General features: G+C 42.7%; 1 protein-coding gene across 2 annotated transcripts in view; it reads left to right on the top strand.

Moving 5' to 3' along the window:
* ASAP2 (ArfGAP with SH3 domain, ankyrin repeat and PH domain 2) overlaps positions 1-26,197 on the top strand; it is a 180,548-nt gene that overhangs the window by 57,900 nt on the left and 96,451 nt on the right. For both annotated transcript variants that reach the window (XM_075923514.1, XM_075923513.1), the window contains exons 6-9: positions 13,591-13,720; positions 19,749-19,834; positions 21,788-21,863; positions 22,681-22,767. In XM_075923514.1, the coding sequence (XP_075779629.1) occupies positions 13,591-13,720; positions 19,749-19,834; positions 21,788-21,863; positions 22,681-22,767 (379 nt within the window). The remainder of the gene's footprint in view (positions 1-13,590; positions 13,721-19,748; positions 19,835-21,787; positions 21,864-22,680; positions 22,768-26,197) is intronic.

Here is a 26,197-nt window from a genome sequence, read left to right as displayed (position 1 = left end):
TGCTTTTGTTTCTAAAGATAGGCTATAAAGAGCTTTCCTATAGGTCACTCTAATATTGTGATGCTGCACAGCTATATCTGAATAATAGTCCTGTTTAAGTACAAGCAGTTGTATATTGACATCCCCCTAACTTCCAAGGAGCAACAGTTTAAAAATAAACACATTAATAAGAATAACACATTTTGGCAGCCATTGCTGAGCCCACGCTGCCTTGGTACCAAAGGACTCAGTTCCAGTTGGGTTTGGTTTTCAGTTTGGGTTTGGCCACAATTGTGATGCTTTACAAGATGCCATGCAAATGTTTTAGAGGATAGGGTTAACATTCAAAATGATTTGGACAAACAAGACATATGGTCTGAGGTAAACAAGATGAAGTTTATTAAAGACAAATGCAAAGTACTCCACTTAGGAAGGAACAATCAGTTTCACACATACAGAAAATGGGAAGTGGTTGTATAGGAAGGAGTACTGTGGAAAGGGATTTAGGGGTCATAGTGGATGACAAGTTAAACATGAGTCAACAGTGTGACATTGTTGCAAAAAAAAAGCAAACATGATTCTGGGATGTATTAACAGGATTGTTGTGAGCAAGACACAAGAAGTAATTCTTCTGCTCTAATGTGCACTGATTAGGCCTCAGTTGGAGTACTGTGTTCATTTCTGGGCACTACATTTCAAAAAAGATGTGGAGAAATTGGAGAAGGTCCAGAGAAGAGCAGTAAAAATGATAAAAGGTCTAGAAAACATGAGCTATGAGGGAAGACTGAAAGAATTGGGCTTGTTTAGTTTGGAAAGGAGAAGACTGATTAGTGGTTTTCAGATATCTAAAAGGGTGTTACAAGGAGAAGGGAGAAAAATTGTTCTTCTTCACCTCTGAGAATAGGACGAGAAGCAATGGGCTTGGGCTGCAGCATGGGAGGTTTAGGTTGGACATTAGGAAAAACTTCCTAATTGTCACGGTGATTAAATACTGGAATAAATTGCCTAGGGGAGTTGTGGAATCTCCATTACTGAAGATATTTAAGAGCAGGTTAGACAGACATCTGTTAGGAATTATCTAGATCGGGGTTCTCAACCGGGGGTATGAGAAGCTTGTCAAGGGGGTATGGGGAATATTTGGTAAATAACTAGATTATCCTAATTGAAATATTCCAAAAGTAGTAGTGTTAGTGAAAAAAGTTGTGGATTCTAGAGTCTAGAATGTGTATTTCCTTTCATATTGAATAGGGGGTACGGGAAGGTTTACTAAAAGTGAAGAGGGTACGGGGACCGAAAAAGGTTGGAAACCCTGATCTAGACAGTACTTGGTCTTGCTGTGAGGGCAAGGGACTGAACTCGATGACCTCTCGAGGACTCTTCCAGTTCTATAATTCTGTGATTCTATGATTTTACTCCTGGAGCTTATTCTGCTGCAGTGCTAGGAAGCCTTCAGATTTTCATCCTCAGTTTGGACGTGACAGATGCAGCGCACCAGTGTTCTTGTGTTGTTTTAAATTTATCTGAGTTTGAATGCTGAGTCAGTGACAATGCTCAGTGAAAAAACATTTCAACTTGTATATTTGGAATTCTGAACTGAGATTGAAAACACCAGTTGCTCAGAACTGTTGGCTTTTAGCGCTGTTCCGTAGTTACTCAGAACATTAAAACTGTTATCTAGATGGTGACGTTAGTATCATATTACCTCTTTTTATAGGACTAGATCCAACTCTGTATATTATGATTTCAGCTAATCAGGATATCCACACGATTATTTCCTTTTTAAACCGTACACTGTTTTGGCATTCTGACATAATAGTTTCAAACATTAGGGCATTCATGTTTGTATCTGTCTTGAAATTGGTCCACCGGTTCCTATCACATTGTAACTGTGAACTATTTTTATACACATTATCTGTGGCTTCCTTAAGACTGATTACTTAGGAACTGTCTTGTCTTGGCACTATTTATACCTGAGCCACTTATGTCTCAACTCATTCAAGATACAGAAGGTCAAGATAATGTGCTTGTCAGAGAATTCCTTTCTCATCTTCCTTTCCATCTACAGTAATCTTTCCAGGCTTTGGGATGGGGACCATGTTCTCCAACTTCTTTCTGGAGTTGGAGACTATTTGTCTAGCCTGCAAGACATTCTCCCTTTGATCAAGGCCAAAGACTTATTTGCTGAAGGAAGAAGGGAAACTGTACGGGCAAATTCTTTGAAATATGTTATTGCATAACAGCACAAATATTTTAGTGAAGTTTTAGTCTGGGATTTTAAGTCATGTTTATATCTCCCTATTACCAAGGACAGTATCTACTGTATCCCTTCCTCCTTCAGGGTAATATAAAACCCGTTATCAAAGGCAGACTGATTTTTCCTGGACTAAATCTGTGTTTTCTTTCTGATTTTGTTAGCTGAGGAGATCTGTATATCAGTTGAGATGTAGCCAAGATTATGTCAGTAGCCCTAAGCAAAGTCTTTTTCAGTGGTGTTGTAGCCATGTTTATCTCATGGTATTTGGGAGAGGAGATGGGAGAGTTAATATTTTTTATTGGACCAATTTCTGGTGGGAGAGAGGCAAACTTTCAAGCTTATGCAGAGCTGTTTTTAAGGTTCCTAACTAGGACTTAGTAGTTTGGTCTTCAAATATCTTAGGTCTCAGGTTAGCACCCACCTCCCATGGAGACTTTTGACATCGGTACTGGAAATCACCAAGTCTTCACCATCATTCATATGACCACTCAAGAGCATCTTGACCCAGAGTGTCCTCCTATACAAGCACTTAGAGGCAGCAGACCCCTTCTGTCTCCTGGTCCTACTCAACTGCATGGCACCATTTATGCAATGTGAGCCCCACTGGGGCTCTTGTACACTTCAAAAGCAGAATTGCAGCAGAAGTGGCATGAGTGGAGACTGCTTCAGTCCCCACTCATGCTGTTTCCATTGTGCCTCTACTTCCCCTGCCCCTCTCAGAGACAGTGCTGGGGGGAACCATCTTTTAAGCCGGCTTCTCCCAGCACCGGCTTCTCCTCCCCTCCCCCTTGCCTGCCTCCCTCTGATAGAAGCAGCAAGGGGGGAAGCAACTAGTTGCATCATTAGCTAACTATCCAATAAACTTCTGCTTATCAGATAGTCAACTAGTCTCTTACACCCTATCCTGGATTACCTGCTCCATCTAAAGAACCAGGGTTTGTCTGTTAAAGTGCATTTGGCGACTATTTTCTCCTTTCACCTGCCAGTCCATGGCCATGTAGTGTTCTCCCATGACATGATGGTTAGGTTTCTCAGAGGTCTTGAGAGGCTGTTCTATCAGGTGAGGCCTCTGGCCTCTCCATGGGACCTTAATTTGGTCTTAGCCAAGGCCACTATTTGAGCCTCTGGTCTCATTCTACTGGCCTCACATGTCATGGAAAATTGCTTTTTTAGTAGCAATAACATCCTCTAGATAGGTCTCTGATCTTTGACCTCAGAGCCTCTATATACAGTGTTCTATATGGACAAGGTTCAGCTCCTACCCCACCTGACCTTCCTTCTCAATGTAGTGTCTACCTTTTACATCAGCCAAGTCATCTTCCTTCTGGTCCTCAGAGGACAAATAAAGAGAGATGCCTTCACATGCTGGATATGAAAAGGGCTGTGTCTTTCTACTTAGAGCAGACCAAGCCTTTCCATAAGTTGATCCAACTTTTCAACTCCGTGGTAGAAAGGATGAAAGGTCTCCCATTTCCATACAATGTGTGAACTGGCTCAATTCATGCATTTGAGCCCACTATGACCTGGCAGAAGTTTCTCCACAGCCAATGCAACGAGGAGTCCTGTGGCACCTTATAGACCAACAGGTTTATTGGAGCATAAGCTTTCGTGGGCAAAGACCCATTTTGTCACATGCATCTGGTGTTCCGTGAACAGCTCGCAGGTATCCTGTGACCTCTTCTTTGTTTTTGTTACTTTTTTCTTGTTGTCAGCCAAAAAAAACCCAGAGAAATTTTTTTTAAGAAAATTTTCAAAGGTGTGCCGCATAAAAAAATATTATTGTTTGGTGTTCCATGGCCTCAAAATGTTTAAGAAATACTGGCCTATAAGGTGTCTCAGGACTACTTGTCTCTTTTGCAGATACAGACTAACATGCCTACCCCTCTGATACTTGTCCATGGCCAATGTTAGGGTTCACTCAGGTTCCAAGTACCATCGACAACATTCTTGGTCCACATTTCAGTTCACGACATTTGCAGAGCCATCATATAGTCTTTATTGGCAGCCCACTGTGCCGTTGTTTACCAGGCTAGAGATGTCACTGGGTTCGGCAGAGCTATTTTGCACTCTACACGTCTGTGAACTCCTTCCCACCTCCAGGAGATACTGCTTGGTGTGGAATGGATATGAGCAGTCACTCAAAGAAGAAAAGATAGTTACCTGTTTTCATAACTGATATTCTTTGAGATGTGTTGCTCAGGTCCATTCCACACCCTGCCCTCCTTCCCCACTGCTGGAATTTCAGCAAGAAAACTTGAGGGTGGGAGGTGCAGCATGTGTGCGCTGCTACAGATACTGCTGAGGGGGAAAAAAAACCTTCTGCTATAGATACACGTGGCATGCACACACACCTGCTTTGGAATGGACACAAGCAACACATCTTGAACACCAGTTACAGAAACAGGTTAACTGTCTTAGCCGCCATCCAGATATGATGACTGTTTGGGCAGTTTTGCAGTTCTTGTTCACCTATAGGTCCTCAGCCTACCTTCCCAGTGTGCTGTGCTACTCCTTAATCTCCCACAGGTGGGAGTACACAAAGACACATAAAGAAGGATGACGTTCTTCAAGTATGTCACCTGACCTCTACAATGTTTTTATGGGCTGATGAAACCTCTAATGCATAACAGTGTAACTGGTCAGATTAATGTCTGTTTGGCTAGATCTGGTCAGTGTGGTGCATAGGCTCTCTTTGGGTTCCCCCCCCCCCCTTTTACTCTCATTCCTTCCCCTGTGAACTTACAAACTAACAGGAGACATGCAGAGTGAGCATATGGCGAAGGAATACGTGTCAGAAAAACTGCTCAGACTTCCAGCAGACAGACCATATTTAATGAAGTGATGAGCCAGATCTCACCCACACACGTCAGTTTGATCAGCCCTGTTGTGGTGCATTAGATGTTAATGATGTGATACCAGCTCTGGCCCTGTAGACTTGCCATAGTGTGGTTGTGTTGTTTACTCGTTTGTATTATAGTAGTGCATCCAGTGTCACACCCACATTCCAGACATCATATAAAACCATTCCGGTCCCCTACAGAGACCCTAAAAACCTGATTTAAAATTATTTTTAGGCTTTAAAAAGCATTTATTTTTTTATTTTGTAAGACTGTGAATATGTCTGTATTAGTTCTGTTCTAGCAGCTCTACTGCTATGGAAGTAAAAACAATGAAAACAGATTATCTGTTTCGACTGTGGCTAACTTGTGCCTGCTTCTTATCTGCTAGCTCTCCTCCTCAATTTTGAAAGCTACCAATGTATTCACTACACATATTAAATACAGGTTGGACTCCCTGGTCTAACGCCCTTGGGACCTGAGCGGTCCCAAACTAGGGATGTTAAGTTTCGATTAATTAACTAATCGAATAGTCGATGGGATTTCCATCAACTATTCAATTAATCAATAAGAACTTCTGTGTTCCGCCTTCGAAATGTCCAAGAGCCCAGCGAGGGCTCTTGTGCATTTCAAAGTTGGAACATGGCGTGGTGCCCGGAGCTAGAAAAAGAGTCCCACTGACCCTGGGCTCCACATGGGCGCTTCCATTCTGAAATGAACAAGAGCCCCCCATGCTTGCCCCAGACTCCATGGTGCACTTCCTCTTTGAAATGCACAGGAGGCCCCTCTTGGGACTCTTGTACATTTCAAAGCTAGCACACCGCATGCAGCCCAGGGTCAGCGGGGAGTCCCTTGCTGACCCCAGGCTCCATGTGGGAACTTCCGCTTTAAATATACAAGATTCCCAGTAGGGACTCTTGTACATTTCAGAGTTGGTCACCGCTGTGCCCCTTCCCCCTTCCACTAAGCTTAAGTTGGGGGGAAAGGAAAATGGCTTTTAAGCTTTGTGATAGAGGCAGCAAGGGGGGGAAGTGACTAGTCGACTTGTGTGGGACAGGGATGTAAACAATAGAGTTTGTTGAACCATGGGAGCTCAGTGCTCCCTGCTGCCCTGCTCCTGGGTTCCTCTCCCTGTGGCTCCCTGCCCTGCTGTCTGCTTGCTCCCCCAGCCCCGCAGATGCCGGGGGCCCCTTGGGTTCCCCAGTGGGGGTTTCCTAAATACTCTCTGCTGACCAGGGGTTTTCTAGGGTTCCCTGGCTGGGTTCCCTGCTGTTGCTGAGGGTTTCCGGGCCAGGGCTCTGTCTGGTCCCACTGATGCCAGGGGTTCCTGGGCTGGGACTCCCTGGCCCCCACCCGCTGACACCAGGGGTTCCTTGACTGAGTCCCAGATTTCCCTGCTCACTGATACTAGGGTTCTCTAGCCAGGGCTCCCCAGCTGCTACCTGGCTCATCCCTGCTGATGCAGCTGGGGCTCCCCAACCCTTGTGTTCTCCCAGCTGGCTCCCGCTCCTAGCTTCCTTTGGTCCAGTAATATCCGTGGCCCTGCTATACCTCGGATGTTTCTGGACCAGATTGTCCCCGATTTGAGGGGTTCAACCTGTACTCTTGCAAATAAATAGAATTATTATTTGTATGTCTTAATGTGATTATAGGAATCATATTAGTGAATTAAAGTGCATTACTTTAATGTGCAGAAACATGTGGACTCATGGATTATTTATGGCCTTTTTCTGCACCATTGTTTATGGCCTTTTTCTGCACCATTTGAAATCAGTGGGACAAGGAATAGATTGTTACTGCACACCTGAATCTGTAAGGAGAATGAATGTTGTGCATATATATATATATATATATAAATCTGCTTTCCACTTCAGTAGATTCACTTATTAACTTTTCTATTTATTATTATTTTTTAAAATGGCTTAATTCAGACCATTGATACTATTAAAACCTTTGAGTTTCTGGAATATGAAAATATCTGAGGATATATCTACACTTACTGGGGATTGACACTGCTGTGATTGATGAAGTGGGGATCAGTTTAGCAGATCTAGTGATGAACAGCAAAGTGCTCTCTGTTCACCTTTGGTTCTCCAGAAGAAGATTAAGGTGACTGACAGAAGAACATGTCCCATTGATGAAGAGTGGTGTAGACACAGCAGTCCGTCGACCTAAGCTGCGTTCAGTCTACCTATGATAGCATAACTAAGGTCAGCCTATCGTGGTAAGGTAGACAAGGCCCGAGTGTCTGACATTTTCTTATAAAAGCCCTAATCCTCATCCACACTGCCACACTTGTAGTTTGTAGATGGGTTAGACTTTTTTTTTCTTCACATTGCAATATAGTTTTCCTTTTGGCTAAGTAAAGTGTAGTAAATTTCAGGTTAATAAATAACACCTAAATAGTGGCTTAGTATGAATTATTAACTAACAACAATGTTCTTCACTGTGTGCATGCAGTGCACAGTTGTTGATCTTCCCCTCAATGGTATCCGTCCAGGTGACTCAAGCATCCTTTAGTGTCCCACACTACTGCACGGTTGTTATACAGAATGAAGCCACTCCCAACTCCCATTTTCCATTTCCTTCTTTCCTCCTGTAATAGTTGTTGGAGCTGCTGTTCTTGCCTTTGCAAGTGCCTTGTTTTCTACTTGTATGTAGTACCTGTTGTTTAGAGAGAGTGAGTGATTTTAAGGTGCTGTGTGGTTGTGGTGGTTTTTTTTGCTTAGCTTAGCTTAAGTTTAATATTAAAATTAGAAGCTGATAGTTTGTCCTCACAGGTCCCCATTTGGGTACATTGCTGGTACTGAAATCATGTCCTGGTTCTGAGGTTCAGGTTCTGTCTTGTTCGTAGTAAATCTTTCCCTGTTTCTGACTCATACCCCAGTTTTTCTTCCTCCTCTTTGTAAAAATCTTTTAGATACTTGAAAGCTGTTATCATGTCCCCTCTCAGTCTTCTCTTTTCCAGACTAACCAACTCAGTTCCTTCAACCTTCCCTGATAGGTCATGTTTTTTAGATCTTTAATAATTTTTGTTGCTCTTCAATGGCCTTTTTCTAATTTGTCCAAGTCTTTCCTGAAATGTGGCACCCAGAACTGGACACAGTATTCTAATTGAGGTATAATCAATGCAGACTAGAGCACAAGAATTACAACACTGCTGCTAATACATCCCAGAATAATGTTTGCTTTTTTTGCAGCAGCAGCATCACACTGTTGACTTGTATTTAGCTTGTGATCTGCTATTACTTCTAGATCCCTTTCTGCAGTACTCCTTTCTAGATAGTCATTTTCCATTTTGTATCTGTGCAACTGATTAGCTTTTTCCTCTTTGCACTTGTCCTTATTGAATTTTATCTGTTTACCCCAGGGATCAATGTTAATTAGTCAAGCTCTGCTCTGATGCACTGTATGGTATCATTTGATCTGAACATTAACAGCCTTCTTGGATGGCACTGAATTGGGGGTGGGAGTAGGGGGAACAATCTGTGATTTTTGGCCCTACCTCCATCTCCAGACCCTGAACCTATCTTCATGGTACTGACTGGGTCAGCTCCCCTTGTTTGGAAGATGCAGATTTATCATGTTCTGAGGTAATTTCTTACATGTAATGGCATGGATATGCCTAGCAGCCAGTGTGGAGTTCTTACCTACCCTGGTACTGGTTGTGGATTTAGCATGAACCATCTCACAAAGACCAGTGGCTTGGACATAATCAGAGCCCAGGGCCATATCAATGACTTTTCTGCAAACTTGGGGTTTCCCTCCATAATCCAAGTCATCCCTAGATGCTTTGCATTGTGCATCTTCAGTTGTGTGTTGCTAACATCTAAATAAGACTCACCATCTACCCACTCTTGATAACAGGCCTAATATTGTGCATGCAGAGTTTCACTCACAAAAGTTACCTTTGGAGGAATCGGAGGAGACTCAGCTTCACCGTCTCTTGACCTTTTCTTCATCCCTTGGTGTGGTGGTGGAAATGAAGTCTGTTTCTTCCCCTCCTGGCGATTATAAGGTCTATCAGGAATTGTTGAAAAGGATGGCTACCGTTCTGGGTATCCAACCAAAAAAAATCCAGGAAAAGTCTCTCAGACTTGTGAACATTTTAACCTTAGTGGGACACACTGTGATACCTCTCTATTAATGAAGTTATCCTTTAGACTTTTTAGGGTGCTATTACAGACCTTGTGTTTCCTGCTCCCTTTTGCATAAAAAAACAAAGGCAGAGAACAGATTAATAAGTGCTTTTTCAGGGTTTGAAACATTTTTATAATCATCCCCTTAGGTATTCCTTGATATTCTCTATAGCTAATAAAAGATATAGGGGTCATAAAACATTATCCCTGAAGAGCAAGGAGGCAAAAAATTGGATTTATTTGGAAGGAAGGTTTATTCCATGAGAGGCTTTCAGCTTTGAATTGCAAACAAGCAAGCTTTGCTGGGTCATTATGATTTTATCCTATGGATCAGTGTGTTAAAATTTAAGGACCGTCTTCCAGATAAGCTGAAATATAAATTCACAGCAATTGCGGATGAGGGCAAATACGGTTCCAGGACTACTTTGCAAGCTGGTCTAATTGTCAGTGACTACAGCTCAAGCCATGGCTTCTGCCATCATTATGTGACACTCTCTTCATGCGAGTAGCTGTCTCTTCCTCCCCTTCCTCCAAAAAAAGAGATTCAGCAGACTATTTACGACCTCCTTTCGACCTTTCTTCTCATCAGACTGATAAGTGGCTGCATAGTCTCTAGAATCCAAGAGCAACACTAATATCTCTGGGTGTATATGTATGTTGATGACAAAAATAATGCCCTTTCACTTGTCATAGAACTCCTAACAGAATCTGAGTTTTGTGACTCAAACCGATGATCTGCCCAGGAAGAAAAGTCACATGAAATATCTACCAACTTAATCATCTTCTGCAGCTGCAGGTTTATCTCAGCAAGCTGGGTGCTCAAAACAATCTATTTGATTAGTTGGTTAAGGACAGAATGCCATTGCCCAAAGTGATGTATTTTCCTGCCTCCTATCGCTAATCATTAGTTCATTTTCTAAGTGCTTGGGTCTCACGTCACCATGGATCAATGATTCTTAAACATGGTGGAACTGGGATACACCTTTAAGTTGGTTTAGGTCTCCTCTTATTCCCCTACTCATCCCACTTCACTGACCTCTCTCACAAGCTCATTTTACTGTGGGAGGTCCAATCTCTTCTGCTTATGGGGGCTAGAGAGGTAGTTCCTCCATTATTCAGAGGAAAATAATTTTATTCCTGCCACTTCATAATCCCAAAAGCAAAAGGGAGTCTTAGGCCTTTTATAGACCTAAGATAGCCCAAGAATTTCCTGAGGAAAATAAGTTTAATTGAAGTAGCCCTGTTAGTCTGTTTCAGCAAAAACAACAAGGAGTCCTTTGACACCTTAAACACTAACAGAAAAGACATAAGCTTTCATGAGCTGCAGCTCAGTTCATCAGTTGAATGATGTGAAAGACTCAGATGGCAGGGATATATACATACATACTGAGGTGGATCTGAATAGGGATTGGGAATGGTTATCTTGTTACAATAAGTAATTTTCCCTTTCAGGTAGTCTCACCTTCTTATCCCTGTTGAAAGGGGGTCACATTCACCCTGACTGAATTAGCCTAATTTAACACTGTTCTAACACTCTCATCTCTGTATGTATGTGTATATTCTTGCCATCTGAATCTTTCTCTTCATGCATCTGACAAAGTTTATGCCCGAATACATTTGTTAGTATTTAAGATGCCATAGGACTCCTTATTTTATTGAAGAAAATAAGATTCCAGATGTCACCTTAGTTTTTGTTATTCCTTTCCTGAATCTCAGGCACTAGTACGAACATGGACAGGATGTGTGGCAGGTGGCAGGGCTGGGAGTAGTACAGCTGCATGGCCAGGAGGAGCTGCTGGTGCGGGGCGCTGGCTTCTGGGAGTGGCGGCATCGCACTCATCTCCTTTGGCCGCAGTGACTCCTGGGAGCAGAGCTCTGTGGAACAGCAGATACTGATGTCTGTCCTCAAGCAGACATTTGTATCCTTGCAGAGCTCTACGTGTCACTCTCAGAAGGGGCTAATAAGCCCCTGTGGCCCCTGGGGTGCAGAGTGGTGGCAGGAGCCTTCTTACGCCACCCCCCTCTGCTGGCACTGTTCCCAGCAGCTGCCTTTGGCTACAGTTCCCTGTCCCAGTCAATAAGAGCTGCTGGGGGGTGGTGCTTGCAGGCAGGAGTAGCATGTAGAGACTAAGGATGTTAAGGACTAGTTGACTATCCAATAAGCAAATGCTTATCAGATAGTTGAATCGACTAGTCGATTTCCCCCCCCCCCCAGCAAAGGGGGGGTGGGGAAAGGGAGTACTTCCAAGTGGCAGTGCTGCACGGAGCCCATACCTAGCTGATCCCTGGATCAGCTGTGTGGTGCTGATGCTTTGAAATGCCTCCATGGCAGCACCGTGTGGAGCCCGGGGTCAGCTGAGGACTCCTGAGCTGATCCCAGGTTCTGGCGTGGCATTTCAAACTGTTCAGAGCCTGGGGTCAGGCTGACTCTGGGTTCTAGGGAAATACTGTAGGAAACCCGGGGTCAGCTGGGGACTCCCCAGCTGACCCTGGGCTCTGTTTGGCATTTCAAACCAGCAGCTCAGCATGGAGCCTGGGGCCAGCAGGGGACTCTGAATCTCCCGCTGACCCCAAGCTCCATCTGGGTGATTCTTCTTTGAAATGCGCAAGAGCCCCCACTGGGCACTCTTGTACATTTCAAAACTGGCACGCCTGTGTGCAGCCTGGAATTAGTGGGACTTTCCACTGATCCTGGGCTGCACATGGAGTTCCACATTGCTCTTCTGAAATGTACATTTCAAAGGAGGAATGTGGAAGTGCCTGTCGATTAGTCGAGTCGTTGATGGAAATTCCATCGACTACTCGACAAGTAAATTACTCAATACTTTACATCCTTTGTAGAGACTCCTGCCCCTTTCCCTTGCCACATATGCACGGCTGCTCTGGCTGCTCCTGAGAATGGGCTAGCAGCATGGAGCAAGGGCAGGCAGTAGCCTGCCAGGTGCTGATTGTCTCAGACGGTTATCAGTGTTAGTCTGTAACTAAAAACAAATTGAAAAAAAATTAGTACTGTGGCACTTTAGAGACTAACATATATCTATATCTATATATAGCATTGTGAGCTTTCGTGGGCAAAAAATTGTATCCATTAATCCTTTTTCCTCTTTTCCTTGTTATTCTGAGGGTTCCCCCCCCTTTTTCCCCCACTCAAGATGATCTCATCTGATGAAGCAGGTTTTGCCCATGAAAGCTCATGATACTATACATATATTTGTTAGTCTCTAAGGTGCCACAGGACTAAGTGCTGATTGTGGATCCCCAGGATTTATCAGTTGATTGTGATCAACCAACTGGTGGTGACTGGTGTAGGATATATATTTCCTGAGGAGGCTAGATGACCTAGTGGCTTAGGGGAATGGCTTCCCTGTCTGAAGCTAGAAGTCGTGCTTACAAATGTGGCTGTAATGGAAGGAGATGAGTAAAAATTGCTGCGTTTTTATATTTTACAATGCTTTCTTCCAACCTTGGAATCTATGAATGTCTGTGCAAGAAGGAAGAAATTTTCTTAGCTATTTCTGGAAAACTTCTTAGGCTGAAAGTCTTCAAAATACTAGCTGGACATGTTTAGGGCTACTGGAAAATTTCAAGGAATTTGTTTTATTTGATTTACCATTTAGGAGGATGTAGAGGGGATTTAATGTTTGTGTTCTGGAACATTTCTCAGTGGCAAGGCTAATTCTGATATAGCCATTTGCTGATTAGTGCTCAAGAAAAGACACGTCATCATTTTCTTGAAACAGATGCAAGTACAGAATTTATCGATAACTGGAAATTACATACACATGCAACTCATTTTGTCCCAAATCCAGGTTCTCCATTTAGAATAATATTAAAACCATGTCGTTAGAAAATAGTGTAATTCTTGCTTCACACAGTAGAACCCATATTACCAAAAGGTTTCAGAAAACTGGCGGAAACCTTCTGAGGATCAAAGCACCTGGTTTAGCAGACTTTAAAATCTGCAACATAGCCAGCTGACCAGCCTTTCCAGTGCCAGCTGGCTCAGCAGCAAAAGAGATGGCAGCTGTGCTTTGGGCATCTGGACCTCTGCACGTAGAGAGGAAGCCATGCTGACAAGGGAAGCTCTCAAAATCTAGTGGCAAAATTAAGCTCTGTTAACCAAGGTTAGTCAGTTGGGATATGCATTAATTTGAATAATAAATGTATCTCTTCTCTCAGTGAGATCATTGTATCTTCTTAGTACTTCTTTTATTTTCTCCTGTCAAGCAGTCACTCATGGTAACATGGCTGGCTTAGACTTCTTATCACAGCAAGTCATTGGCTGCTTCTAAGTTGAAACTAAAATTGGAAATAATCTAAAACTTGCAGGACTAAAAGTGTCAATGAAATGTTTTTGATTTAGCTGTTCTTTTCCATATAGTACGAAAATAGAGAAAGAGAAAAAGGAGCATGCTAAGTTACATGGAATGATTCGTACAGAAATAAGTGGAGCTGAAATAGCAGAAGAAATGGAGAAAGAAAGAAGGTTCTTTCAGCTTCAGATGTGTGAGGTAAGGTTTAACAGAATACAGTTGTTCCATTAGTATTCTCAAAAAGGAAATTTGAGAAAAGATAGATTCTGTCTTTCTATCAACTGTTGTATTCAACAGAAATTTTGAAGTTTATTACGGGATTCAAGATGTAAAATTTCTTCATCCTGGCACACAAACTTTGACAAACAATCTTCATTCTTTGCTATTTTACATACTAATACATACAGAATCACCTACGCTTCATTTCATTACATCATTCACAGATGAAATTAAACAGTAAGTCTTCACATTAGCGCTGCATCCCCAAACTACGTAGGGCTTATGCTGCTATCAGTTGCAGTCATGTAATGTGAAAAATCTCAGTTCTACACCATTGGGTTGGCATTGAAATACAAAAGCCATTAGGAATGTACTTTGTTTGCCTTTCAGGTTTTTTATCATGATAATAACGGTGTAATAATGGTTGTTATATAATTTTGTAGCATTTGATGTATGGCTTCCACCCTGTTTGGTTTCATGTTACAAGGATCCAGACTTTGAGACCTGACATGGAAAATTGAGCCTCTTCTATTGAGGCATTCTAGATGAGGGGTTGGCAACCTATGGCTTGTGAAGGAACCAAAAATGGCTCTTTTGGTTCCTTCTAGGTGCACCTAATTCCGCCTACCTCCTTGCACAGAAGCATTTGCCTTCCTTGCATGTGGAAGGTAAGCTTCTGGCAGCGAGCCTGGTAGGAGAGTGGGGGGTCAGGGATGCATGGTAGCTGCCTGGCTGCTCCTGGGGTGGGCCACGTGGTACAGCTGCCGGTACTGCAGCTGGGCTGCGGTGCAGCTGCTTTGGGAGCCAGGATGTACCACAGCCCATGGAAAGCTGCACTGCACCCGTGACTCCAGCTCCAGGAGCTGCTCCAGCAGCCACCCCACAGCCCGGCGGACTCTCATGGCAGCCTGCTGCCCTGTGTGCCAGAGCTAGAGCCGGACAAGACAAACTGTGGCACCGTGTTCTGCAGCCTAATAGTCTCTCCACCTCCAAGAGATGTTGGCAGTGGCCCCTCCCAACCCCAGGAGACGTGTTGGGGAGAGAGGGAAGGGTGTTGACTGGAAGCCACAAACCAACATATCCCCTGCTCCAGGACACACTGGGGGAGGACCAAAAACTACTGCCCCCGAGGAGATGCTGGGGGAGTGGGGGGAGGCAGAACCTGCTGTCCACCTCCCTCCACTGGAGGAGATGCTAGTGCGGTCTGGAAACTGTGCCTCCCCCCAGAGCAGCACCGTCTTGGCTGCCACGGACAACTCTGTTAAGCTCTCCCAGCCCCCTGCCCTGATTCCCCTGCCCTTAACCCTCCACCCCCGTCCTGATTCCTACACCCTCTCTGCACTAAGCCCCACCACATACCCTATCTCCTACCGTGCACTCCCCACCTCCTGCCTTCAGTGCCCCCATACCTTCCAGCCCCCTGCTCTCACCCCTGCACCCCCCCAGCCACTGTCCTGACTCCTGCACCCCCTCCTGAGTCCTGCATCTCCCACCCCGTACTCTGAGTCAGCTCCAGGATCCTCCATCGTCTGCCCTGAGCCTTCCACACACCCAAACCCCTGCTCTGACTCCTGCATTCTTATGCAGCTCTTTACTGACCACATGTTCTGAATTTTGATGTAGTTTGGCTCTTCGTTTTGAAAAGGTTGCCAATCCCTGTTCTAGGCTCTACTGTTGGTTAGAGCGAATTTATCCCACATGCTGGTGTGACTCAGTAGCAACTACCTTTTAATTACTAATCTAGAGTTTTAATACCAGAGACTGTGGCAATTAATTGGGAAAGCCCCGTATTCCTATACAGAATCTAAGACTGGGGTTTTCAATGCTGCCAAAGGGATTTGGACATTTGTTCATTTTAAAAGGGGAAATGGGTATTAAAATAGTCTAGACAGCTTTGAAAATCCGACTTGAAAAATTTGCTGCGTTTTACTTTCCTCAAGCCCTCACCGGTGCTATGTAGGAGAGACAATGTGAATATGAGTACAGCATAAGAACCTGATGTATAACATAATGTTCTTGATGTTGCTGCAGCAGCAACAAAAAATAAGGAAAAAAGGGTAGTGCAGAGAATCTCAAACTTGAATCTTTGTGCTTTGTTGAATCTCTTCACTTTAAAAAGCTAAATGTATTTTGTATGAAGCTGGTTGAATGCTTTCATCCGTTCAATGCTTCATTTGAAGAAGCACAGTAAAATGCAGCACTGAAGACTGTGCTTGAGTATTCAGTCATACAGAAACTATTAAATATATTCCATAACCATAGCCTGTAGACAGTAACATTCCATGGTTCATGATTTTGAATAGGTAAGGAAGACATAAATTAAGTAGACCTAATAACTCTTTGAAACATTCTTTTTGCATGATAATATATTTTCTAAATTGTGGGATTTCATTTTAATTTCATTCATACTTGAAAAATTCCTGAAGAATTTTGCAGCCCTTATTATATAGCTTGTTTTCTTTGCATTGCGATAAAATGCTTATTTTTTTCTGTGATGAAGCACCCCATTTTGTATATGTGCGTCTCTCACTTCTCTCGAGTTCCTTCTTTCCCTGTCAGTTTTTTTTTAAATGTCAGAGGAGCAGCAGCTCAGCTATTACAAGAAGTGCTCTGTGTGTGGTTTTAAAGTTCAACATAGCCAGTTCTCACAAATTTATCATGGGTGTCATGATTTGGATCCTGCTTTACAGAATGATTTGAAAAGTTGAAGCTGTCACGTGATTTTGGAGAATCAAAATGAAAGAAACACACCTCCCCATTCCTAAAAAGCCGTAAGGCTTAAAGAACAGTGCATTAAATTGCAAGCCAGAGACCAATAGGCTTTTTCCTAGCTCTTCCACTTAATGCAGTTGACTATTTCTGGGCCCTTCGTGTCCTTTATTTTGAGTCAAGGTTTCATAACGTGTGGAATAATTTTCATTTGCCAGTTTCAAAGAGAAGATAACTAAGAGCTTGCAATACGTCACTTTAGAGAGAGCCTGGAATAGAACCTAGCTTTCTGATGCAACTGAGTTTTGTCATCCATTCTGCCACAGTCTTTCAGAAGAAACATATTAGGGTAGGTGCTCTCATATAACAGTGTAGATCTATGTTCTCTAGGAAGGAGTACTGCAGAAAGGGATCTAGGGGCAGAGCCGGATTAAGACCTTTAGAGGTGCTAAGCACTGAAAAGATTATGGTGTCCGTCTCCCCCCTCCCTCCCCATATTGTAATTCAAAATAAAAACAATACTATATCGTAAAAACTCTTTTTTTTTTTTTCTGGTGTCCCTGCTTTGCTGGTGCCCTAAGCATGTGCTTAGTCTGCCTATTGGGTAATCCAGCTCTGTCTAGGGGTCATAGTGGACAACAAGCTGAATATGAGCTAACAGTGTGATGCTGTTGCAAAAAAAGCAGACATGATTCTGGGATGCATTAACAGGAGTGTTGTGAGAGAGACACAAGAAGTAATTCTTCCGCTCTACTCTGCGCTGATTAGAGCTCAATTGGAGTATTGTGTCCAGTTCTGGGCACCACATTTCAAAAAAGATGTGGAGAAATTAGAGAAGGTCCAGAGAAGAACAACAAGAATGATTAAAGGTTTAGAGAACATGACCTGTGAAGGATGACTGAAAGAATTGGGCTTGTTTAGTTTGGAAAGGAGAAGACTGAGAGGAGTCATGATAGTGGTTTTCAGGTATCCAAAAGGGTGTTACAAGGAGGAGGGAGAAAAATTGTTCTCCTTGGCCTCTGAGGATAGGACAAGGAGCAGTGAGCTTAAATTGCAGCAAGGGAGGTTTAGGTTGGACATTAGGGTAAACTTCCTAATTGTCTGGGTGATTAAACACTGGAATAAGTTGCCTAGGGAGGTTGTGGAATCTCCATCTCTGAAGATATTTAAGAGTAGGTTAGATAGACCTCTATCAGGGATGGTTTAGATGATACTGGGTCCTGCCATGAGGGCAGAGGACTGAACTTGATGATCTCTTGAGGTCCCATCCAGTTCTAGTGTTCTATGATTCCATGTCCTACTATAGCTCAGGGCTACTCAACATGCGGCCCATGGCTCATTTGTTTGTGGCCCGCAGTGCAGTTTGGGTTTATGCAGAGCTCAACACCCAGCCCATGGGTGGGATCCTTTGAACATGGCCTCCACTGGGAACACATTCCATAATGGTGAGGCATCTCCCAAGCGGGTTGAGCATTGAAAGATGCAAGCAGACGGGCTGGCTGATACTGACAGGTTCACGATGTCAGCATTTCTAGTCCCCAGGGAGGAGATGCCGGGAGCACTGGGCATTGTGGGAACTGCTGGCTGCTTAGCCTTGTGGGCAGAGCCTGAGAGGTGCTAACTGGCTCACTCTGGCCACGTTTGGGTCCAGTTCCGCAGCATAAGGATTAATCTTTGTATTCATGCCTGTCAGTGTGAAAGACTATTTGCTTATATATTTGCACTATATGCAACCACACTTAAGTTACAGCCCTCAGTATATGCTGTGAGTATCATTGTGGCCCCCAGGGGCTTCCAAAGTTGAGTAGCCCTAGCTAATAGATTACAAAAAGATCTATGACCCAGCTGCTGATATGTTTACAAATGAGATGGGTTCAGTGACTCAGGAGGTCCTTTCGAGTCCTGTGGTCATATTGTTCCCAAATTAAGAGATCTAGGATCTTGACTTAAGTGGGGCCAGGATTTTATCTGTAGTTCAAGAGGTAGAGGCTCATGTTTTAATATCTGAAGGTCCTCTGTTTCATCCCTGCAGGTGACCCAAACAGGGTTGTTTTTACATTTGGCTAGGCTGACTATAATAATTAGACCACAATCTGCTCCCAGAGCCAGGAATAGAAACCAAGAATCCTGATGACCAGTGTTTTGCTGTCTTATCTCAAATATTTGTGTATATGTTATGCTTCCCTAGTGGACTTGATTGATGTAAAGGGTAATAACAGGTTCCGCCCACTAGTTAATCCCTATATCTGAGGAAGATAAGAGGTCAAACCATGCTGATAATGTGGGAGGTAGGGGAAAATAAGTATCTATTAATTTTAACAGTAGGACCCTAGAATAATTGCTAGAATTATTTTATGTTACAAAACAGACTGGTACAATTTCTAAATTCACTTCTAAATATTTTTGTTTCATTTGTATTTGGTTAATGAGAGCTGTCCAGTTATAGGTATTTCAGACTTAGTGTGTTTTGAGTCTGAACAATGTGTTGGAGATTTTGCCTGTGTCTCTAGAAAGTGCCTAGCAGAATGGGCCCCTGATCTTGCTGAGTCTCTAGTAAGTGCTCCTTTCACAGGACCCAACATCACCATGCTTACTATAAATTTCTGAGGGTATGTCTACACATCAAAGTTAATTCGAAATAACAGCCATTATTTCAAATTAACTTTACTAGTGTCTACACAGCCAAACCACTATTTCAAAATAAATTCGAAATAGCGGGGCACTTCTTTCGAATTTGGTAAATCTCACAATGCAACTAGACAGGGGAATGCAAAAATCAGAAGACAACCAAATCTCTTCCCCCATTCCCTTTCATGATTTTTGGACCATGTTTGTCATTGGCAATAGTGAAAAACACCTCTGGCATATAAACATGTTTATAATCTGAAAGATGTTTCTTGGGCTTGCACCATGGCTGGCTTGACTGTAAATGTGCATCTAGATGCCACTGTTTGGTTCCAGGATGATTTGGTGAAGGCATTCCAGGACTCCTTCAGACTTCCTGTAATCTGACTTTCAGTAGGCCTCAAGAGTTAAAGGGCAAGGGTTTGGTGTATTGAGTATCCTGTGTATTGAGACTTGGCATTGACACCAGTTCTTTGAGGTGTAATTGAAGCCCTGATGTTTCTTTTCCACACGGTCAAAGGTTTTTCAGTTTTTTGAAATCTTAAGTGGTTGTTAAGATTTGCTGAAATATAATTGAAAATAATTTTTAAATTGTCATTCCTTTAAATCACAAAATATGTAACAGTAATTGATATTTCATTAATTTTGCTTCTGTGAATTACTGTTTTAATAGTACCTGCTGAAAGTCAATGAAATCAAGATTAAGAAAGGCGTTGACTTGCTTCAGAATCTGATCAAGTATTTTCATGCACAGTGCAAGTAAGTTTGTAGAATTACAAAGAAACACAAAATTCTTAGAACAATATTCTGCATTTTCATGGAAACTGGGAGTGACAATGACTTTTCCAAAAATATTTTTCTGTGTCTTCAAGATAGCTCTAAAACTAAGGTGAACATGTTTCACCGCAGACTTTTGAGATATTGATTTGGTGTAACTGATCAGTAACTGGTTTGTTGCTATATTACTTAATATGAAACAATGTGTTAGATGGAATTAATACTGTGGGTTTGTTGTCATCTGCACCATATAATCATCACACGATCATTTGTTGTGTTTAGTAATTTGTCCATGGAAGGGAGTGAGGCAGATTGACCTCCTGGCTTTGAGATCTTTCTGTGTGTGTCTACCAGTGAGCAAAATCAGTTCTATTCAGTCTAAAATATATATTGGGTAAGCAATCGAGTAAAAGCGAGTTGAGAGAGAGTCTTTATTTCTAGCTGAATGGACAACTTCAGTAATGAGAGATTGAGACTGAGTGATGCATTAGACTGCAGGATACTAGAATTTGTTTTACTTTGTTTTTGGCAGATTGATAACATAACAATAAACTCCGTATTATGAAGTGTGAATGACATTTTGATCCTGTTTAGATCCATAAATATCCACTTTGCTGTGTTACTAGTAATACTCAAATGATTTTCATTGTTGATAATCCATTATTCATCTACTTTAATCATTTCATTGAGCTTGGGCAATGAAAATAATTATTTTCCTATGTAATTCACAGTGCTGCTATATTTGTGTTGCAGACACTGCAGAGGAATATTTAGTACAAACCAACTCTGTGTGTGGTGTATTTTTTTTCATCATTAAATTATATAAAATGTTCACTTTTTGTACTTATTTAAAAAGGGTTGAAATAGCTGGGGACATGATCATAGTTTTTTTTTTATTTGTCTGTGCATATGCATATTCAAGCCACACATACTTATCAAATGCTTAACCAGAAGTGGCTGCTTGGGTCTCTTTGAGAAGCTGAGGGATCCTCCCTTTTGTGGTAATCTCTCATCAGATCCTAAGATATTGGACGTCAGAATTAATGGTGTTTTTATGTGCAAAAGAACTGTCAGTGGTTTTTAAACCAATTCTTCCTTATCCTGGACTTGCAGAGAGGGAAGTGGTATGTGTGTGTTTGTGCTAGAAAAGAGATTGCATATTTTTAGTGAGGAAAAAGGAAGATCGATTATAAATTGAGGTCAGGATATTTTAAGAATTCAGTTGCTAGAATGTTAGAATGAATTTGCAAGAAGATGGGTTATTGGGCAGCAGACATGTAAACATTTTTTAAAAAACCCACCTAATTGTGTAACCAATTGAAATTCAGTTGGTTACACGGTTAAATGCTCAGCTGGCTACATGGGCTCCTGGGAGTTTAACTAGTAGAGCTAGTGGGCAGATAGCAGGTTAATTGGCCAGAAGTCTATGACATGAATGTATCCTATGGCCTTGTAATTTACTGCTTTTTTCATAATTTGTCCTATGACTATCACCTCTGTGTATATGGAGTCTATGTACACCACCCCCTCTTGCACAAAAAATATGCAAATAAGGTGAAGTGTGGACTATCACAGCACCTCATTTGCATATTTAATGAGGCTCCATTTTTGTGCAAGAGGCTTTTGCGCAAAAAGGAGCTGTCTACATGGCTCCTTTTTGCGCAAAAACCCCCTCTTGCACAAGAGCCATTCTTCCTCTCTTTCTTCAGGAAGAATGGCTCTTGTGCAAAAATGGAGCCTCATTAATTATTCAAATGAGGTACGGTGATATTCCACGCTTTGCCTCATTTGCATATTTTTTGCGCAAGAGAGGGCAGTGTAGACATAGCAAAGGTGTTTCTCAGAGAAAAGAACAAAATACGTTGAGCCTATGACATTCATTCTAACAATACTCTTTCCTTTCTGAACAAAACAAATTTTTTTTTTTTTTTTAAGTTTCTTCCAGGATGGACTGAAAGCAGTTGAAAGCCTGAAGCCTTCAATGGAAGCACTCTCAACTGATCTTCACACAGTGAGTAGCAGTTTTCCATACTGCTATTTCAATTATTTTTGTTAAAGAAATCAAATATTTTTTTATTCAGATTTATTTAGTAGAGACTGTGCATAGATTATAAAATTATTTATTTATGTGTTTGCGTTTGTGTTGCTGTCATGTTTAGAAGGACCATATTTTGGTAGGTGCAGTGCAAACTAGGGACCTTAATGGGTGTTGCTTACCCGGCAATGATTAACCATTCCCCGGGAGAGCAGAGAGTTACTTCAGCCCCACAGGGCTGCTGGCTCCCAGCCCCCAAGCCTGCACAGACTGGGAGCCTGCTGCCCTCCACTGCCTAGCTTCCTCCCACCCTGCATGGGCTGGAAGCCAGCAGCTGGGTTGGAGCACCCCCTGTCTGTAGCACGGAGGCCTTCCTGCACATCTCCATTCAATCAGTTAATTGGTTAAACTTAACATTTAACTGGATAATTAAACAGGATTTTACATACCTAGGACAGAACAAAAAGACAGTCCCTACCTACCCCAAAGAATTTGCAATCTAAATATAAAACAAAAGCAGATGGAGACAGACAGACAGCAGTGCAAGTAAGCATTGAGACAATATAAAACAGTATGGTAGGCAGTGGTATCAGTGCACCAGCAGCCAAACAATTGCCAATTTTTTTGTAGGCATCTGGATAAAGGAATTTATTGTTTCTCTTTTGTATTTTCATTCTCACTGATAATTTGTCAGAAAATCTGAACCAGTGACGCAACAAGCTATAAAAAACTCTATTAATATAAATAGTAACACATTAATTTTTAACTTCTTGTGTCTATGTCTGTACTCTAGATTAAACAAGCACAGGATGAGGAAAGAAAACAACTAATACAGCTTAGAGATATTTTAAAATCAGCACTCCAGGTTGAGCAGAAAGAGGTGAGCATATAAGGTGATTGAACTTTGAAAAATATCCACTTTAAATAAAATTTTAATTTAATGTTAGTATTTGAAGTGCAATCAGTTATTTATACCAGTAGTATAAATTTGTTTGTTTTTTTGGTTAAACTGTTAATCCTTGTCTTGATGATGATGTTAGGTGCTTCTGACAAGTTTTTTTAGAAGGAAGGAATTCTTCCAGACTTTCAGTGAGAGTTTTTGCAAAAGGACTTTCCTGCTTGTCTCTTTCTAGTTTTGTAAAATGCTTCAGTAGTTTGGGCATTGCCATGCAGGTGCATGGTTATTTCTGTCACTCAGACTGAGAATGAAAGCACTTTGATATCAATAAGACCCAGGCAGTAAGGATCTTATGTAATAAATATAGTCTCAAGACTGTTTTAAATTATCATAAATTCAACCCCCCAAATGCCTCATCAGCAACAATAACAATGGAGCTAGAAGTTGTGCTGCCTGACCTCATCTCTCAAAGATGTCAGTATGTTGAGTCACTTGAGTAATTTAATTGATTGAACAATTTGTCTGATTAATACAAATGCATCCGCTGTGATTTTCAACCAGGATTGCTCAGTCAAGTTATCAACATACTGAGGGAGGTTCAAACTGCAATGCAGTATGGTTAAGACCCATGCTTCTTCTGGGTGATTATAATCTAGCCTGTAATACTGGGTTTACCACATTGCTTTCCATATTTGTAGACAACGTGGCACTTTGTTTCAAGCAATTTTTGGGTCAGCCACAGTTCAGGTCAATTGTGTCTTCATGTTTTGGGGCACCTACTCTTTTCAGCCATCTTCTCTCACAAACAGAGTCCCATTTCTCTCTCCCTCTTGACCAGAGTTTTTCCAGGTTGTACATCTCCCTGCCTGCACTGTGACATTTCCAGCAAGCCATACTACCTAAACAGGCCAACGTCTGTCTCTACTTTGGTATGCTAGGCATCATTGTCCGCAGATCATGGTCTTAAAAGGGTGATTTTTATTTAAAAAACACCACCACCACACTTGGTGAAACATTATTTGGTTGTTAGGTGTTACAAAGCAATTAAAAATGAAGGCGTTTTAAAAAAAAAAAAAAAAAAAAAGAATTGCTTTTCTGGGATTCAGTTTGGATCTTAAAGATACTTCAGCTTAATTCAATAAGGTCTCCCAAGGATATGCAGAAAATTTCTGTCAGTCAGTTGTAAGGTTCATAAATAAAATGACAAGTATAACCACTTTTTCCTCTCAGCTTTTCTTTTGGGGAGAGATTATTAAAGAAGTTGTTGTGAAATAACTAGTATCTTCTGTTATCTCTTTCTAGCTGGCTTTGCATTTGGCTGTGCTGCTTCTGGTTCTAGTTCTGGCTGAATGTCTATTAATTAATTATTGGAACAGTCTACCAAGGATTGAAGTAGATGTTCCATAACTGGCAATTTTTTAAACCAAGATTGGACTTTTTCTAAAAAAAATATTCTCTAGTTCAAACGGGAACTCATTTGGGGAAGTTCTGTTGCCTGTGTTATGAAGGAAATCAGACTAGATGATCAAGTGGTCGGTCCCTCCTGGCCTTAGAATCTATGAGTCATGCTCATAAGCTGTCCAGCAGTTTTGGATCCTATTGCCTGTGAGATGCTACTGATGTGCAAGGTTGGATGGTGTTAAAGTTTGTATTGCTCAACTCCTTGCCCTTGGAGAACTCTAAGAAGGAAGTTTTGAGCAGTTGCTCACCTGTCCAGAGGGCTGTAGAATCTTAAATTTTTTATGCAATCATTCCTCATTTAATGTATACTTGAGGGGCTGCCATTGGTGAAAATGGTAAGACACTTTGAACTGTAGTGGCTCACAGGTGTAAGCTTCTTTTTAATTAGGTACAGATGAACTGGATATCTTTACTTTATACCTCTGGCCAAGGTATAACTGTCTTGACACTGAGTTCACTGAGGGTACGTCTACACTGCATCCCTAGTTCGGACTAGGGATGCAATGGAGACGACTGAAGTAGATAATGAAGCGGGGATTTAAATATCCCGCGCTTCGTTAACATGATCTTGCCGGCGCGCTAGTTCGAATCACAGCTGATTCAAACCAGGAAGTGCGCACCAGGACGTGTTAGTTTGGGCTAAAGCCCTTAGTCCGAACTAACGTTACTCCTCATGAACTCGGCGAGATCATGTTAATGAAGCGCGGGATATTTAAATCCCTGCTTCATTAACTACTTCGGTCGTCTCCATTTGCATCCCTAGTCCGAACTAAGGATGCAGTGTAGACGTCCCTGACACACACACCAAACAAGAAAGAGGTGACACTTGCAGATTGGAGAAGATACTTTGAAAGGGCTATGTCTGCCTTTTATTCTGAGGTCCCTTGGGATCCTTGGTCTATGGCCAGGCTCCAAGGTTGCAGTAGTAGTTGAATGCTTTTTTCAACATCTGCGTGAAAGGCTTTCCTCACTAGACAAGCATAGCCATTTTCACTTTCAAACCCACCTCTGCAGGTTTGCTATGATCTGCACTGTTCTTTAAGGCCATTTTGAAAATCTCAACTAATGCATACTATACATGCTTCCTTTACTATATGACAGGGGTAGGCAAAAGGGCCTTTGTGGGCCGGATTTGGCTCGCCAAGCGGGTTGATCTGGCCTGCGGAGGCCCTGCTGCTCCCTTGCCGCAGGCCAATTAGGGCCTGGGGGCGGGGGAGCGCACTAAACTTCCTCCTGCCCTGCGAGGAGCACACGGCACTTCTAAGTACTATGCTCTCCTTGCAGGGCAGGAGGAGACATTACATGCTCCCCCGCCCCCAAGCCCTGATTGGCCTGAGGGCAGGGGAGCTGCGTGAAGTTTCCTCCGCTCTGTGAGGAGTGCATGGCACTTCAAAGTGCTGTACGCTCGCGCAGGGTGGGAGCAGGGCAAATTAAACTTCACGCAGCTCCCCCGCCCCCAGGCTCTAATTGGTCTGGGGGTGGAGGGAGCGTGCAAAGCCTCCTCCTGCCCTGTGAGGAGCACATAGCACTTTGAAGTGTCATGTGCTCCTCGCAGGGCGGGGGAAGGCCTTGTGCTCCCCCTACCCCCGGCCAATCGGCCTGGGGGCAGGGGAGCTGCGTGAAGCTTCCTTCGCCTTGCCCCTGCCCTGTGAGGAGCATGCAGCGCTTCAAAGTGCCATTTGCTCTTTGCAAGGCAGGAGGAGGCTTTCTGCACTCCCACATCTCCAGGCCCTGATTGGCCTGGGGGTGGGGGAGCGTGGGAAGCCTCTTCCCGCCCTGCCAAGGGCATGGGTGCCTAGTGGGAAGGGGGGGCAAAGAGGCTCCACCCCTAACCCCAGACCATTCATGGTTTGGAGGTGGAGTAGCCCAGAAGCATCATGGCCCCACCTCTTTACGGTTTAGGCCCTGCCCCTTCCAGCTGGCCCAGGGCCATTTAAAAACATTTTGCAGT

Source organism: Pelodiscus sinensis, chromosome 3, assembly GCF_049634645.1.
Source record: "Pelodiscus sinensis isolate JC-2024 chromosome 3, ASM4963464v1, whole genome shotgun sequence".
NCBI classification, from domain to species: domain Eukaryota; kingdom Metazoa; phylum Chordata; order Testudines; family Trionychidae; genus Pelodiscus; species Pelodiscus sinensis.
Note: the sequence above shows the minus strand (reverse complement) of the source record. Positions and strands in the feature narration are given on the sequence as shown.